The following is a 15,025-nucleotide window of genomic DNA, read 5'->3' on the forward strand; positions in this document are numbered from 1 at the left end:
GCAAGTTCAAGGTGAAGCTGAAGAAAATTTTAAAAAGTCCACGAGAAACAAAGTATAACCTTGAGTGTATCCCACCTGAATTTAGAGACCATCTTCAGAATAGATTTGATGCACTGAACACTAATGACTGAGGACCAGACAAGTTGTGGGATGACATCAAGGATATCATACATGAAGAAAGCAAAAGGTCATTAAAACGGCAGGAAAGGAAGAAAATGCCCAAATGGATGTCAGAAAAGACTCTGAAACTTGCTCTTGAATATAGAGTAGCTAAAGAAATGGTGAAGTAAAAGGGCTGAAAGGCAGCTCAAGAAGACAAAGTATTATAATGAGATATGTATATGGGCAGTTACAACAGTAGTAAGCTAAACGATGCCTGTAGTGAAAACTGGTGGTTTTTAGTCCCCCCAGCCTAGTATAACCAGTTGCCATAGCGTCTGTTCTCACATATGGTGACCCCATGTGCATCAGAGCAGAACCATGCCTGACAGTGTTTTCAGTGGCGGATTTTTCAGAAGTAGATCACCAGGCCTTTCTTTCAAGATGCATCTGGGTGGACCTGAACCTTCAGTCTTTCCATTAGCTGCCAAGTCTGTTAATCATTTGCACCACCGTAGGACTCCACAGCCTAGCATGTTAGTTGTGTTGTTTAGGTGCTGTCAAGTCGGTTTGGACTCAGTGACCCCATGTACAACAGAATGAAATACTGCCTGGTCCTGCGCCATCCTCACAATCATTGCCATATTTGAGCCCATTGTTGCAACCACTGAAGATGTTCTTCTTTTTCTCTGACCCTATACCTTACCAAGCCTGATGTCCTTCTCCAGGGACTGGTCCCTCCTGATAACATGTCCAAAATACATGAGACAAAGTCTTGCCATCGTTGCTTCCAAGAAGCACTCTGGCTGTCACTTCTTCCAAGACAGACTGTTTTTTCTTTAGCAGTCCTTGGTATATTCAATATTCTTCAACACCGTAATTCAAATCTGTCAATTCTTCATCTATCTTCCTAATGCCCAGCTTTCACACGGCTATGAGGCAGTTGAAAATACCATGGCTTGGGTCAGGCACACCTTAGTCCTCAGAGTGATATCTTTGCTTTTCAACACGTTAAAGAGGTCTTTTGCAGCAGATTTGCCCAACGCAATACGTCATTTGATTTCTTGACTGCTGCTTCCATGAGTGTTGATTATGGATCCAAGTAAAATGAAATCCTTGACAACTTCAGTCTTTCCTCCGTTTATCGTGATGTTGCTTACTGATCCAGCTGTGAGGATTTTTGTTTTCTTTATGCTGAGGTGTAATCCATGTTGAAGGCTGTAGTCTTTGATCGTTATCAGTAAATGCTTCAAGTCCTCTTCACTTTCAGCAAGGAAGGTTGTGTCATCTGCATATCACAGGTTGTCAATGAGTCTTCCTCTAGTCCCGATGCCCTGATTGTCATATAGTCCAGCTTCTTGGATTATTTGCTCAGGATACAGATTAAATAAATATGGTGAAAGGATACAACCCTGATGCATGCCTTTCCTGATTTCAAACCATGCAGTATCCCCTTGTCGTGTTCGAACGACTGCCCCTTGGTCTATGTACAGGTTCTGCATGAACACAATTAAGTGTTTTGGAATTCTCATACCTTTATATATAGCAATATTTTAAATGAGCACATGTGCTTGAAGATTTCTAAGACATCTTTAGTAACATTAATCTCTTTGAGCCGCAGGTTTCTCAGTGTAAATGGGGATAATATCACTCACCTCATAAGTCTGGGAAGATTTAATGAGATAAAACGTGTGCAAGTCTAGCACAGTACCTGGCACTCAGTAACTGTCAGTTTTTCCCCCTCAAGGTGGCTTCTCGTACATGCCTCTCTGTAATGGTTTAAAGGTGGTCTTTGTAGAAGGGAGGGGATGCATAAGGTAACCTTGGAGCCCCACTTGGCTGTGTCCCTTCATGTCTGATATGCCCCGTCGTGCGTGAGCCGATACCCTACGTGCAGTAGTTACATTGGGGCCAGGCAGTGCTCTTAGAGAGATGCTGCTGGGGCTGGCCCTTGTTCTGTGGATACCCTGCCTCTTACTTCCCAGACACTTTGTTCCTGCGCATCTCTCTCTCCTACACCATCTAGTTCTCCCTCTCTCTCTGCGGGACCATTCCTACCAATATATAAACAGGTTGTCCAACTTTCTGATGAATCCACCACTTCTAAGACTGCTCCGCTAGTCTTCCCTTTCACAGCAGAACTTAAAAGAGCTATCTTTAGTTGCTGTCTTCGTTTCCTCACCTCACTTTATCTCCTCAGCCCATTGCCCATTTCAGCTGGGCTTCTGCCTCAACCAGTTTCTGAAATTTCTTTTGCCAAAGCCATCAAATAATTTCCATATGCTCAAATCCAATCATCACTCTTCTATCCTCATTTCAGCCTGTCATTGACTTTTTATCCCTTTCCTGTTAATTTTTAAAATATTTTAGTTTTTTTTTAATTGATGTGTTACGCACATCCAATGAAGTACACACACCTTAAGTTTAGAGTGTAATGAATTTGTGTATGTTTGCATCTGTCTTTTTCCACATCATGTCGTACAATTGAACGAATGCTCCCTCCATTTTTTTTCACTTGTGGTAAATGCATACATAACAAATTGTTTGCCATTTCAACATTCTTGATGTGTACAGGTCAGTGACATTAGTTATGTTTATCATGTTGCTCGGCCTTCACTGTTGTCCATTTCTAAATTTTCCCATCACCCTCAGCAGAAGCTCAGTGTCATCTAAGCAGTGAGGCCTCCTTCTCCCCCCCCTTCGCACCTGCCCACGATCAAACCAGAAAACCAAACCCACTGCTGTTGGTTCCACCTCCTAGCCTAGATATTTCATATAGGTGGGATCATACAGTATTTGCCCTTTTGTGACTAACTTATCTCACTCAGCATACTCTTTTCAAGGTTGATCCACATTGTAGCATGTATCAGGACTTTGTGTCTCTTTGTGACTGAGTAATACTCCAGTGTACATATGCACCACATTTTACTTATACATTCATCTGTTGATAGACCTTTCTCTTAGCTTGTGCCATCACACTGTCCTCTTTTTCATCCCTGGCTGGTCCTGTGCAGCCTTCTTTGCTGGCCCTTCTGCTCCTGCTCAAGCCCCACACGGAGTGCCCCAGAGGCTCAGCTCTGGGACCCCGTCTCATTTCCATGTACACTCCTAGCTAAGCGCAGACCATCTCCTGGCTTGGCATACCATCTACATTTTGAAGTCTCCCAGATTTGTACCTTTTCTCTGAACTTGAGGCTCGTATTTCCAACTCCCTACTTGACATTTCTACTTGGAAGTCAAATAGACATCTCAAAGCAAGCGCGTAAAATACAGCTCTTCATTCCATCTCTTCCCCCTTCTCTTCCCTCTCCCTCCCTTAACTGCTTCTCCCGTAGGTGTCTCCATCTCGTTAAGTGAGTCCTCCATCCATCTAGTCACTCAAACAAAAACATAGAACTCATCTTTGATTCTTGTCTTTACCTCCACATCCAGTACATCTGCAAATCTTGTGATGCATGCCTCTAAAATGTCCTGGGTATTAACTCTCCCTGTTTCCAGTCCAAGTCACTCTTGTCTTTTGTATAAACCACTGCAGTAGCCTGACTATTCCCCAGCTTCTACTGTTGCCTCCCTACAGTCCATTCACATGCAGCAGCCAGAGAGATCACATAACATGTGAGTCAGATTATGTCACTCTCCTGCTAAAAACCTTACGTCCAAAGCCCATACCCTGGTCTTTGAGACCCAGCAGATCTGGCCTCTGCCTGCAACTCCATCCTCCACTTGAACTTTACTTACTTCACTCCAGCGTGCTTGCTTGCTTTCTGCTTCTCACACACACGTCCTTCCTGCCTGAGGGACTTTGTATTAGCTGTTTTGTCACCCTTGAACGTCTTTCCCCGTGTCTTTGGCATCTAGTGCTACTAGAACAGAAATACCACAAGTGGGTGGCTTCAATAAACAGAAGTTTATTCTCTCACAATCTAGTAGGCTAGAAGTCCTACTTCTGTTGGCTCTGGGGGAAAGTCCTTGTCATCAATCTTCCCCTGTTCTAGGAGCTTCTCAGCATAAGGACCCCGGGTCCAAAGGACACACTATGCTCATGGTGCTGCTTTCTTGGTGGTATGAGGTCCCCCTGTCTCTCTGCTCACTTCTCTCTTTTATATCTCAAAAGAGATTGGATCAAGACACAACCTAATCTGGTCCTGGATCGTTAATATAATTGCTACTAATCCTACCTCTTCAAGATCGTAGAGACAGGATTTATAACACACGGGAAAATGACATCAGATGATAAAATGGTAGACAGCCACACAATACTGGGAATCATGGCCAAGCCAAGTTGAGATTTTTGGGGGACATAATTCAATCCATGACATTCCGTATGTTGGACCTTCTTGTTATCCAGGTGTCAGCTTAAGTCTCATCCCCCAGGAGAGCCCTCCCCATGTTCCCCTCCCCCTCACTTAAAGAAGCCCCCAGTTGCATTGCCCTGTTTTATGTTCATCATAGCACCTGTTTACTGCCTGATACCACCCTTTTGTTGTGTGTTCCTGCCAGAGTATTTGGCTTCAAGGGAATAGAGACCTGGCTGTCCTGTTCATAGCTTTATCCCCAGTGCTTGGCACTTAGGAGCTGCACAGGAAATATTGACCAAGTCTATAAACAAATGAATAAAATGAATAGTGTTGTTCCATGTAAAGCAAGTGGAATGCCGCTAGCCCAACAGTTTGCCTAGAACCTAACCAGGGTGACAGACCCAAAGAGTGGGCTCCTGTGAGCTCCCTCTGTGTAACTTTGAGTGTCCTTTGTTGCAGAGAGGAGCAAGTACCTATGGAGCTGGTGCAGCGGGGTGATATCATCAAGGTTGTCCCTGGGGGAAAGTTCCCAGTGGACGGGAAAGTCCTGGAAGGCAACACCATGGCTGACGAATCCCTCATTACAGGTGAGGTGGCTTGTTTCACATTCCCCCCAGGTGGGTGTCAAGCAGTTGCCAAGTCATGCGGACACTAAATGGGGCCTGGTCTCTGTTTTCCACCCCTAGGAGAAGCCATGCCAGTCACGAAAAAGCCAGGAAGCACAGTGATTGCCGGGTCTATAAACGCACATGGCTCTGTGCTCATTAATGCCACCCACGTGGGCAACGACACCACTTTGGCTCAGATTGTGAAACTGGTGGAAGAGGCTCAGATGTCAAAGGTAACAAAGACACTTGGAAGAACAGTATAGCTTCAGCATCCTTGTTTTAGTAGTTATTTCTAGAGTTCTATTTCAGGCAGATTTTATTGAGTAGAGATTGATGCGTAAACGTAGTTAATGAGGGAGACAGGAATCCAAACCCTTGCCCATGCTTATGTTGTATTTCTGGTCAGGTTATAATCTCCTTGGTCTTGGTGTTTTCTCTTCGTAGGCGCCCATTCAGCAACTGGCTGACCGATTTAGTGGATATTTTGTCCCATTTATCATCATCATTTCAACTTTGACGTTGGTGGTATGGATTATAATCGGTTTTATCGATTTTGGTGTTGTTCAGAAATACTTTCCTGTAAGTTGAATGCCTTGGGCAGGATGGTCGTTGTTGTGTTTTAAATTTAAATAATCTACTGCCATTAATCCTGTTCCTTTGTTTCTTGCATTCATTTCGGCTTTAATTACCCATTACATTTTATTTGTTTGCTTCACTTATTAGCAGCAAAATTGAAGCTAGTCGTTGTATTTCTGCAGCTTTTTATTAAAGACGCCATTTGCTTTCTAGTGATATCATTTCATAGCTGCTAATTGGCCCTCAGTTGTAACGCTTACAACATTGACAGCATGCAGTTTTGGCCAATTTGAGGTGATGTGGTACATATCATGGAAGATAGCTCATGTCACAGTTTCAGTGGCATAATAATAGTATTTAACAGATTTTAAGAAAAATGTGTTTTTTGTTTTCTCTATCCATAAATACCATCTTCAGTCTCCCTGCTTTCTTAAGCAGTGCTGATAGTTTTTAAATAATTAAATATCTAGTAGATACTGCATGTGAGGCAATGGCATATAGACTTTTTGAGTTTTAAAAAAGTGGAAAAGCACTCCATCCTTCAGGAAACTTATCTTCTAAGAGAAATCAGAACTAGGTACACATCACAGATTCCCAATAATTTTGCCCCCAGGGGACATCTGGCAGTGCTGGGAGACATTTGAGATTGTCCCAAGTGGGAGCACTACTGACGTCAGTGGGTAGAGGCCAGGGATGCTGCTAAACACTCTACAGTGCACAGGACAGCCCGCCAACCCCCAGCAAAGAATGACCCAGCCCGGAATGTCAGCAGTACTGAGGCTGAGCAGCCCTGACATACATGCAAAGATAATGGGCAGTTAAAGCAGCGTCTGGTAACTGCCCAGTGAGTGGAGCAATTTTTAAAAAACCTTATTTTAAAAAATGTTATAAAATTTCTCATACCTAGACCAGTCTAATGCTTATTTTACCTTTGAGCCATAGTATAAGTAGCTATAAACAATTAATGGATAATTGTCTCTTTAATTTAAATTTCTGTCCGTAATTAATAGTATACCAGATGCTCTTGGGGTGCATGTTTCTTACTAAGATGTCATTGTCTACTTCAGATTTACTGCTTAAACTGAAACATGTCCAAAGTTAAGTGTTTCCTGACATCTAAGGAGACTGCAGTGCTTTTAAGAGTAACCTGTGAATGTATTCCTAGAATTTGCCAGTGGCTATTAATGGCTTAAAAATTCTGTATTTGAGGGAGCGCAGCTCATTGGCCGTGGCTGGGGGAAAACTCAGTCCTAAACAAGTGGGAGTACGTGGCTTTCTGCTGTTCCTTGGCTTTCCATCTTACTCTGGCTTCTTCTGTTTCTATCTGCAATATCAGGGCGGATGCTGGCAGATGAGGTACTGCATGTTCCTTTAAGATACTGTTGTCATTCTGTTGCATAGAAACTGTTCTAGGAGACCACCTATGCTGTTGCCATGTTATTTTGACAAGACTTGTTGGATCTTTAATCATAAAATCACATTATATCTAAAACCACACGTGTTCATCTGTCTAATTACAACTGTTTCAATGAGGAATGATGTTTTACATACCTTATTTTAAAATCCCACCTTTCAAAATTAAAGAATAAGTACAGGCAGAATCTAGGGAGATTGTGGTCCATATCCTTGATTTAGAAGGTGTGCCTTTTATTATAATTAAGTGAATATAGTATCTTGATTATACTCCATAGACACCAGCCATTTTGAAAAATAAACCAAGATCTTGACTCAGGACCTCAGAATGCAAATAATAATACCCATATGTGCCACCCAGCACCTGGAAAAGAGACCCATGGTGTGTTAGTTTGGGGTTTACAAACAAAACAGTAATGAAAAATAAGGGAAAGAAAATAAAGACTGCAAATCCCATCCCTAGAAGTAACCATTTTTCACATTTTAGATAACATATTCCCAGTATTGTTTGAAGGCCATCTACAGATACAGACTAAAAATTTTGTGCGAGTAAATTCAGAATACGTGCCATTTTGTACTCGCTTGTTTTATTACAACAATATGACTGGCATCTTTCCAGGACAAGTATAAATACCCGTCATCATTTCAGTGGTTGTGCAGCACACCCACAGGTTAATCAGTTAATCCCCTACATGCTGTTTTCAGTTTTTTGCCACTTTTCCCACTTGTATGATTATTACCTTAAGATAGATTCCTTGGAGACCCTTCGGTTTTAAAGCTGCCATAATAATAATAATGAGAACCGTAGGATAATGCCATGGTTACCGTATCTTGGAAACCACTCACTTACTATGTGCCGCACTAGGCACTTCATACATAGTAGCTAATTTAATCCTTACAACAACCTGTGAGAGGAGTGTTATTGCCTCCCTTTTGCTGTGAGGAAACTGAGACACAGCAAGTTTAAGTTAGTGTCAGAATCAGGATACAGACCACGTGATCTGACCCCAGGGCCTCTGCCCTTTCCTGTCAGGGATCTATGTGGGGCTCTCTGCTCTCACTCAGCCTCTTTTTGAGGGAAGCCTATAGGGTCAAGTTGGAAAACTGGGATGCGGGACGGTAAAGTAGACTATGTGACAGCTCCAGAGCAGAGACGAGCATGGTCCTGCTTCCTCAGTCCCAGCTGGTCGTGCTCTCTGAGGTCCCCTTCCCTCGCTGTAATGTCAGCGCGTGTTTAGAGTTCTGTGAGACGCCTCCTCTAACACTTCGCCTGGCTCCTTGTCTCTTCCCTGTGTCAGATCCCCAGCAAGCACATCTCCCGGGCCGAGGTGATCCTCCGCTTTGCCTTCCAGACGTCCATCACAGTGCTGTGCATCGCCTGCCCCTGCTCCCTGGGCCTGGCCACGCCCACAGCAGTCATGGTGGGCACCGGGGTCGCCGCGCAGAACGGCATCCTCATTAAGGGAGGCAAGCCTCTGGAGATGGCGCACAAGGTTGGCCCCGCGCTGCACCCCCAGCCTGTTCGGGATGGTTTTGTAGCTGTAAACTATGTGATTTTGTTTTTAATTAGAGAGTCCTAATGATAGTATCTGTTTACTATATCATATTAAGAAAAAGTCCTGAGAGAGACCTGAGGGTAACAGTGTTAAGTAAGTAGAACAGGAAGCCAGAACTGACTGGGAATAGCAACAGCTAATAGTCACATAATTAAATACTTCATAAATACTAATGATTTAATCTCTTTAACAACTCTTTGAGGTAAGTGCTTATTACTCCCATTTTTCAGATGAGGGAGCTGTAGCAGAAAGAGGTTAGGTGGCTTGCCCGAGGCCTGCACGTAGTCAGGAGCAGAGCCAGGACTCACACCAGGTCATGGGCTCTAGGAGAAAGGGCCAGCTCTGCACCCCATGATCAGTGGTGGGGTCTGTGACCTTGGGGAGGGCAAGAGTGCGCAGCAACACACATGCAGAAGCTTCCTTTTGCCCAAAATACCAGCCTCTGACCTGCTTTTCCAGTAGTTGACTCTGTTTGAGCATTTACTGCGTGTGGGTCCTGTGCTAGGCTCTGGAGATAGTCATAGTTCCCTGCTATCAAAGAGCTTTCAGAGAGAGAGCTTACAAATGAGTGGGAAGGACAGATATCGAAGAGGTAAACAAAGGCTGAGTACTGTGAGAGGGTGCAAGATGCTATGGGGCCTCTCCTAGACTCAGGTGTGTGCGACTGGGGGTGAGGGACTGGTGCAGGCAGTCAGGGAAGGGAACAAAGGCTACGCTGAGACCTGACAGTTGAGCAAGATTAGCCAGGCAGAGGATAGCAGAATGTTCTGGCAGTGGGACTTGCTCATGGAAAGGACCTGGGGAGCCTGTGCTGCCAAACTCTAAAAACCAAACTCATTGCCATCGAGTGGATTCTGACTCATAGTGACCCTATAGGACAGAGTAGAACTTCCCCAGAGGGTTTCTGTGGAGCAGCTGATAGAGCTGAACTGCTGGCTTTTAGTAAGCAGCCAAATGCTTAACCACTGCACCACCAGAGCTTCAGATATCTGCCCAGCCAAGGGGCAGTCACAGGCTGGGATGTTTTGCTGGGCACCTAGGGAAACACCACCATTGAACACTAGGATTGGTTACAGAGAGAAATTAGAAATATTATCTGCTGGAGGCAGGTTCTGTTTCAGGATGATGTGGCCTCGAGGTCCCTCCTGTCTCTGTTTGTGGTCACCAGGATGTGCTTGTTTTTGGCAGATAAAGACTGTCATGTTTGACAAAACGGGCACCATTACCCACGGGGTCCCCAAGGTCATGAGGGTCCTCCTGCTTGTGGACATGGCTGCGCTGCCTCTCAGGAAGGTGCTTGCTGTGGTGGGGACTGCAGAGGCCAGCAGCGAGCACCCCTTGGGCGTGGCGGTCACCAAGTACTGTAAAGAGGTAGGTAGCCCACAGCACTGCTCCATCCCCACTGTGACCCTGGCCTTGTTCTCCACTGCTCCCCTTCCTCGGCACACACCCTTTCTCCTGGCTGCCAGCAGCACCTGAGTCAGTGGCCTTGGAGGAGCCGTGGTCTGGAAAACCACTGATAGGCACCTCTGGAGCAGTTGCAGATGCAGCTCACACTAGGGCCCTTGTATTTTCCTGACGTCAGAAAAGCAGTCAATGTAATAGGCTTTTTATCAAGCCTTATTGAGCACCTGTGCTTGGTGCTGTGCTCTGGGTAACAAAAATGAGGACAATGTGAACTCTGCACTCTGGGAGCTTACAGCATGTGAATCCAGCCCTTTATGAGAGTTTAGCCAAAGCGACACAAAAATGCAATGGGAGTATTAGGTGAAGAAGGGAGAAATCCATTCAGGTATGCTAAACACCAACTAGGGCCTTGGCACAGGTGAGTGGAGAAGCCCCACACCCCTTCCTACCCCCAGATGGAGGGGCCTATTGTGTGTTCTTTGTTTCAAATCTAGTATGCAGGGAGCAGAATGTGCCAGCCCACTGCCCTGAAAATGTTTAAATTGCCCAAGTAGATGCTTTCACCCATAACTTTAGAAGGATGACATAGACGCCTTGAAGAGGACGTTGCCAGCTCTTCCTGGACAGGAGCTCTGCCGAAACCTCAAGTAGGGTCTTGTCTTCTCTGTGGAGCTGGACAGATGGCCAGTTCACATTCACCTCTGACATTTCCGGAAGAATCAGGCTCCTCCTCAGTCATCCTTGCATTTGCTGTTTTGCTCATCAAATAAAAGCAGCCCCTCCCTTCATCCCCTGCCATGCCTGCCCTCCTGAAAGGGTCTAACAAATGGGCCCTTATCTCTGGAGAGCCTCAAGATAGCTTTGTTACCACTCTCATCCATCACTTTTATGAAATTATTTGCAACATAAAAATACGGCCTTTGCTCTCTTTAGCATCTGCACACCCTTTAACTTAAGGTCTTTGATGTGAATTACCTTTCTCCTGTTAGTATATGCCCTGTCCAATTATCATGAGCCATCCACTGAGGGAGAGTTTAGGCTGTCTAATCTCGTTGAATTTAGTAACTGTATTGTCTGTATCAGATAAGAAAAAGATAACTGCTGAGGTAAATAGTCAATCTTTTAACCTTTCCTTTCTGGTCTACTTTTCTCCCCTCTCTGTTCTCTTAATTCCTGGCTTGTGCTTCTTTCTTACCTGCCATCATCCCCTCATCTCTGTCCTGCCTGCCTCTCTGTTTTCTGCTTCCTTTCTTTTTTCTGCTTCCTCTCTCTCTGCCTCCTTTCACAGGAACTTGGAACGGAAACCTTGGGGTACTGCACAGACTTCCAGGCTGTCCCAGGCTGTGGAATCGGCTGTAAAGTCAGCAGTGTGGACAGCATCCTGAGCCCAAGCACACAGGCTCATCACCTGAATGGAGTCGGCAGCACGCCCGCTGAGAAAGGTAGTCTCTGCTGCCAGATCTTCCAGTAGCTAGGCCAGGGTTGGGTACAGGTGGAGGTATGCCAAATGACAGAGCCATTCAGCACGCATGCCATGACTCCCTCCCAGAGGAGCAGGTGTGCTCAGGGCTGGCATGCCACTCACTGCCTCACCCAGGAGCTCCAGAATATATAAAATAAACTCTAACGGCACTAAAAAGAGAAATAGTTCTGTAGTAATAGTAGGAGACCTTAACACACCACTCTCAGTAAAGGACAGAACGTCTAGAAAGAAACTTCAACAAAGATACAGAGGGTATAAAGGCCAGTGTCATCCAACTTGTTCTCATAGACATATACAGAACACTGTGCCCAACAGCAGCAAAATATACATTCTTTTCCAGCGCACATGGAACATTCTCCAGAATTAACCACGTTTTAGGCCACAAAGCAACCTTCAGTGAAATCCAAAACATCAAAATAATGCAGAGCATTCTGTCTGACTACAATGCCATAAAAGTAGAAATCGATAACAAAAACAAGGGAACAAAAAAAAATTAAATACGTGGAAACTGAATAACACCTTGCTTAAAAACAACTGGGTAATAGAAGAAATCAAAGAGGAATTCAAATTTCTAGAATCAAATGAGAATGAAAACATAATACCAAAACCTTTGAGACACAGCAAAAGCCACGCTCAGAGGTCAATTTATAGCAATAAACACACACGTCGAAAAAGAATGGGCTAAAATCAAGACATTAGTTGCATGACTCAAACATTAGAAAGAGCAGCGAAAGAAGCTCACAGTCACCAGAAAAAGAAAATAGCAAAGATTAGAGCAAAAATAAATAGAGACCAGAAAAACATAGAATCAACAAACCATTGGCCAGACTAACACAAGGGAAACAGGTGAGGAAGCAAATAACCCAAATAAGAAATGAGATGGGGGACATTACAATAGACCCAACTGAGATTAAAAGGGTCATAACAGAATACTATGAAAAAGTGCAGTCCCCAAAAATTTGAGAACCTAGAGGAAATGGGCAAGTTTCTAGAAGCACACTACCTACCTAACCTAACACAAACTGAGATAGAAAATCTGAAGAGACCCAAGAAGAGAAGAGACTGAAGAGGTAATAAACTCCCAACAACAACAAAAAAAGCCCTGGCCTGGGTGGCTTCACTGGAGAATTCTGCCAAACATTCCGAGAAGAGCTCACACCAGTACTACTCAGACTATTTCAGAGCATGGAAAAGGAAGGAATACTCCCAAATTCATTTTATGAAGTCAGCATAACCCTGATACCAAAGCCAGGCAAAGACGCCACAAAAAAAAAAATTACAGATCAATATTTCTCATGAATATAGATTCAAAAATTCTCAAAATTCTAGCCAGTAGAATTCAGCATCATATTAAAAAATAATACACCATGACCAAGTGGATTTATATCAGGTATGCGAGGATGGTTCAACATTAGAAAATCGATCAGTTTAATCCACCACATAAGCAGAACAAGAGAAAAGAATCACACGATCATCTCAATCAGTGCAGAAAAGGCATTTGATAAAGTCCAACGACCATTCCTGAAAAAAACTCTCAATAAAATAGGAATCAAAGGGAAATTTTTCAACATAATAAAGGCATCTGTATACAAAACCAGCAGGCAACATCATTCTCAACAGAGAGAGGCTGAAAGCACTCCTCCTTAGGAAGAGATAAAGATGCCCTTTATCACAATTCCTATTTAACATTGTGCTGAAAGTCCCACCTAGAACGGTAAGGCAATAAAAAGAAATAAAGGGCATCCAAATTGGAAAGGAAGAAGTAAAACTCAGTATTCACAGATGATATGATACTACACACAGAGAACTCCAAAAATTCCACAAGAAAACTGCTGGAATTAATAGAGTCAACAAAGTAGCAGGATACAATCAACATTCAAAAATCAGCTAGACTCCTATACGCCAAACCAGGAGAACTTCGAAAAGGAAATCAGAAAAACTATACCATTTATAATAACCTCTAAAAAGATAAAATACTTAGGAATGAATCCAGCCAAGGACATAAAAGACCTATATTAAAAAAATTACAAAACACCACTGCAAGAAACCAAAGAAGACCTACATAAATGGAAAAACATACCATATTTATGGATAAGAAAACTCAACATTGTGAAAAGGTCAGTCCAACCCAAAGTAATCTACAGATACAACGCAATCTCGATCCAAATACCAACCCAAAATACCAACAACATTCTTAAATGACGTGGAAAAACTAATCACCGACTTTATATGGAAAGGAAAGAGGCCCCAGATAAGCAAGGCATTGTTGAAGAAAAAGAACAAAGTGGGAGGCTCACACTACCTGATCTCAGAACCTACCCTACAGCCACGGAAGTCAAAACAGTCTGGTACTGGTACAGCTACAGACACAAACCAGTGGAACAGAATCGAGAACCCACATGTAAATCTATCCACCTATCAACAGCTGATCTTTGACAAAGGACCAAAGTCCATTAAGGGAGGAAAAGACAGTCTTTTTAAGAAATGGTGCTGGCAAAACTGGATGTCCATCAGTTAAAAGAAAAGAAAGAAACAGGACTCATATCTTACACCATACACAAAAACTAACTCAAAATGGATCAAAGACCTAAATATAAAACCTAAAACAGTCACGGAAAGAATAATAGGAACAACACAAGGGACCCTAATACATGACATAAATAACATACAAACCGAAACTAACAGTGCACAAAAACACCAGAAGATAAACTAGGTAACTGGGAACTCCTAAAAAATTAAACACTTATGCAAACCAAAAGACTTCATCAAAAGAGAACCTACAGACTGGGAAAAAAAAATTGGCTATGACTAATACTTCAACACCTCAACAACAAAAAGACAATCCAATTAAAAAATTTACAAAGGATGTGAACAAACACTTCAGCAAAGAAGACATTGAGGCAGCTAACTTACACACGGGGAAATGCTCGCGATCATTAGCCATTAGAGAAATGTGAATCAGAATTGCAATGAGATAGCATCTCGTCCCAACATTACTGGTTCTGACAACAAAAAAACAGAAAATAAATGTTGGAGAGGTTGTGGGGAGACTGGAACTCATGCAATGCTGGTGGGAATGGAAAATGTTACAGCCACCATGGAAAATGATAATGTGCCTCCTTAAAAAGCTAGAAATAGAGGTGGGGCCAAGATGGCAGAGTAGACACTTCTGGTGGTCCCTCTTACAACAAAGACCCGAAAAAGTAAGTGAAACGATTTGACAAGCTAGGAGCCCTGAACATTGAAGGCAAAGTTAAGAAATCAGATGCAGTGGCAGGAGAAGGGAGAGACGGTTCAGAAGTAGTGAGGAGTTGCTGGACCTGGCTTGACGGGAAACAGCACCCCTCAGCTCTGATCCCCTGGCTCAACTGTGGCAGTGCCGGTGGTAGCGTTTGGGGTGTGGTTCCCCAGGGAGAACGAGTGAGCAGTGCAGGCGCAATCCTCTAGTCTGATGGCGGCGGGACTGGTGGTAGCAGTTGAGACGCATTTTCCACTGCAAGAGAAAGTAAGCCACACAGAGTCTACTCACGCTTCCAGGATCAGCAAAGAACAGCCCTCTCAGCAAAAGATAAGTGCGTCTAATTT

The 15,025-nt window shown here is 43.6% G+C and overlaps 1 protein-coding gene across 3 annotated transcripts in view; it reads left to right on the forward strand.

Moving 5' to 3' along the window:
• The window catches only part of ATP7B (ATPase copper transporting beta), a 134,355-nt gene that overhangs the window by 103,556 nt on the left and 15,774 nt on the right, over positions 1 to 15,025 (forward strand). For all 3 annotated transcript variants that reach the window (XM_049853292.1, XM_049853290.1, XM_049853291.1), the window contains exons 11-16: positions 4,857 to 4,984; positions 5,084 to 5,238; positions 5,450 to 5,584; positions 8,293 to 8,487; positions 9,739 to 9,921; positions 11,246 to 11,399. In XM_049853292.1, coding sequence (XP_049709249.1) covers positions 4,857 to 4,984; positions 5,084 to 5,238; positions 5,450 to 5,584; positions 8,293 to 8,487; positions 9,739 to 9,921; positions 11,246 to 11,399 — 950 coding nt within the window. The remainder of the gene's footprint in view (positions 1 to 4,856; positions 4,985 to 5,083; positions 5,239 to 5,449; positions 5,585 to 8,292; positions 8,488 to 9,738; positions 9,922 to 11,245; positions 11,400 to 15,025) is intronic.

This window comes from Elephas maximus, chromosome 14 (genome assembly GCF_024166365.1).
Source record: "Elephas maximus indicus isolate mEleMax1 chromosome 14, mEleMax1 primary haplotype, whole genome shotgun sequence".
NCBI classification, from domain to species: Eukaryota; Metazoa; Chordata; class Mammalia; order Proboscidea; family Elephantidae; genus Elephas; species Elephas maximus.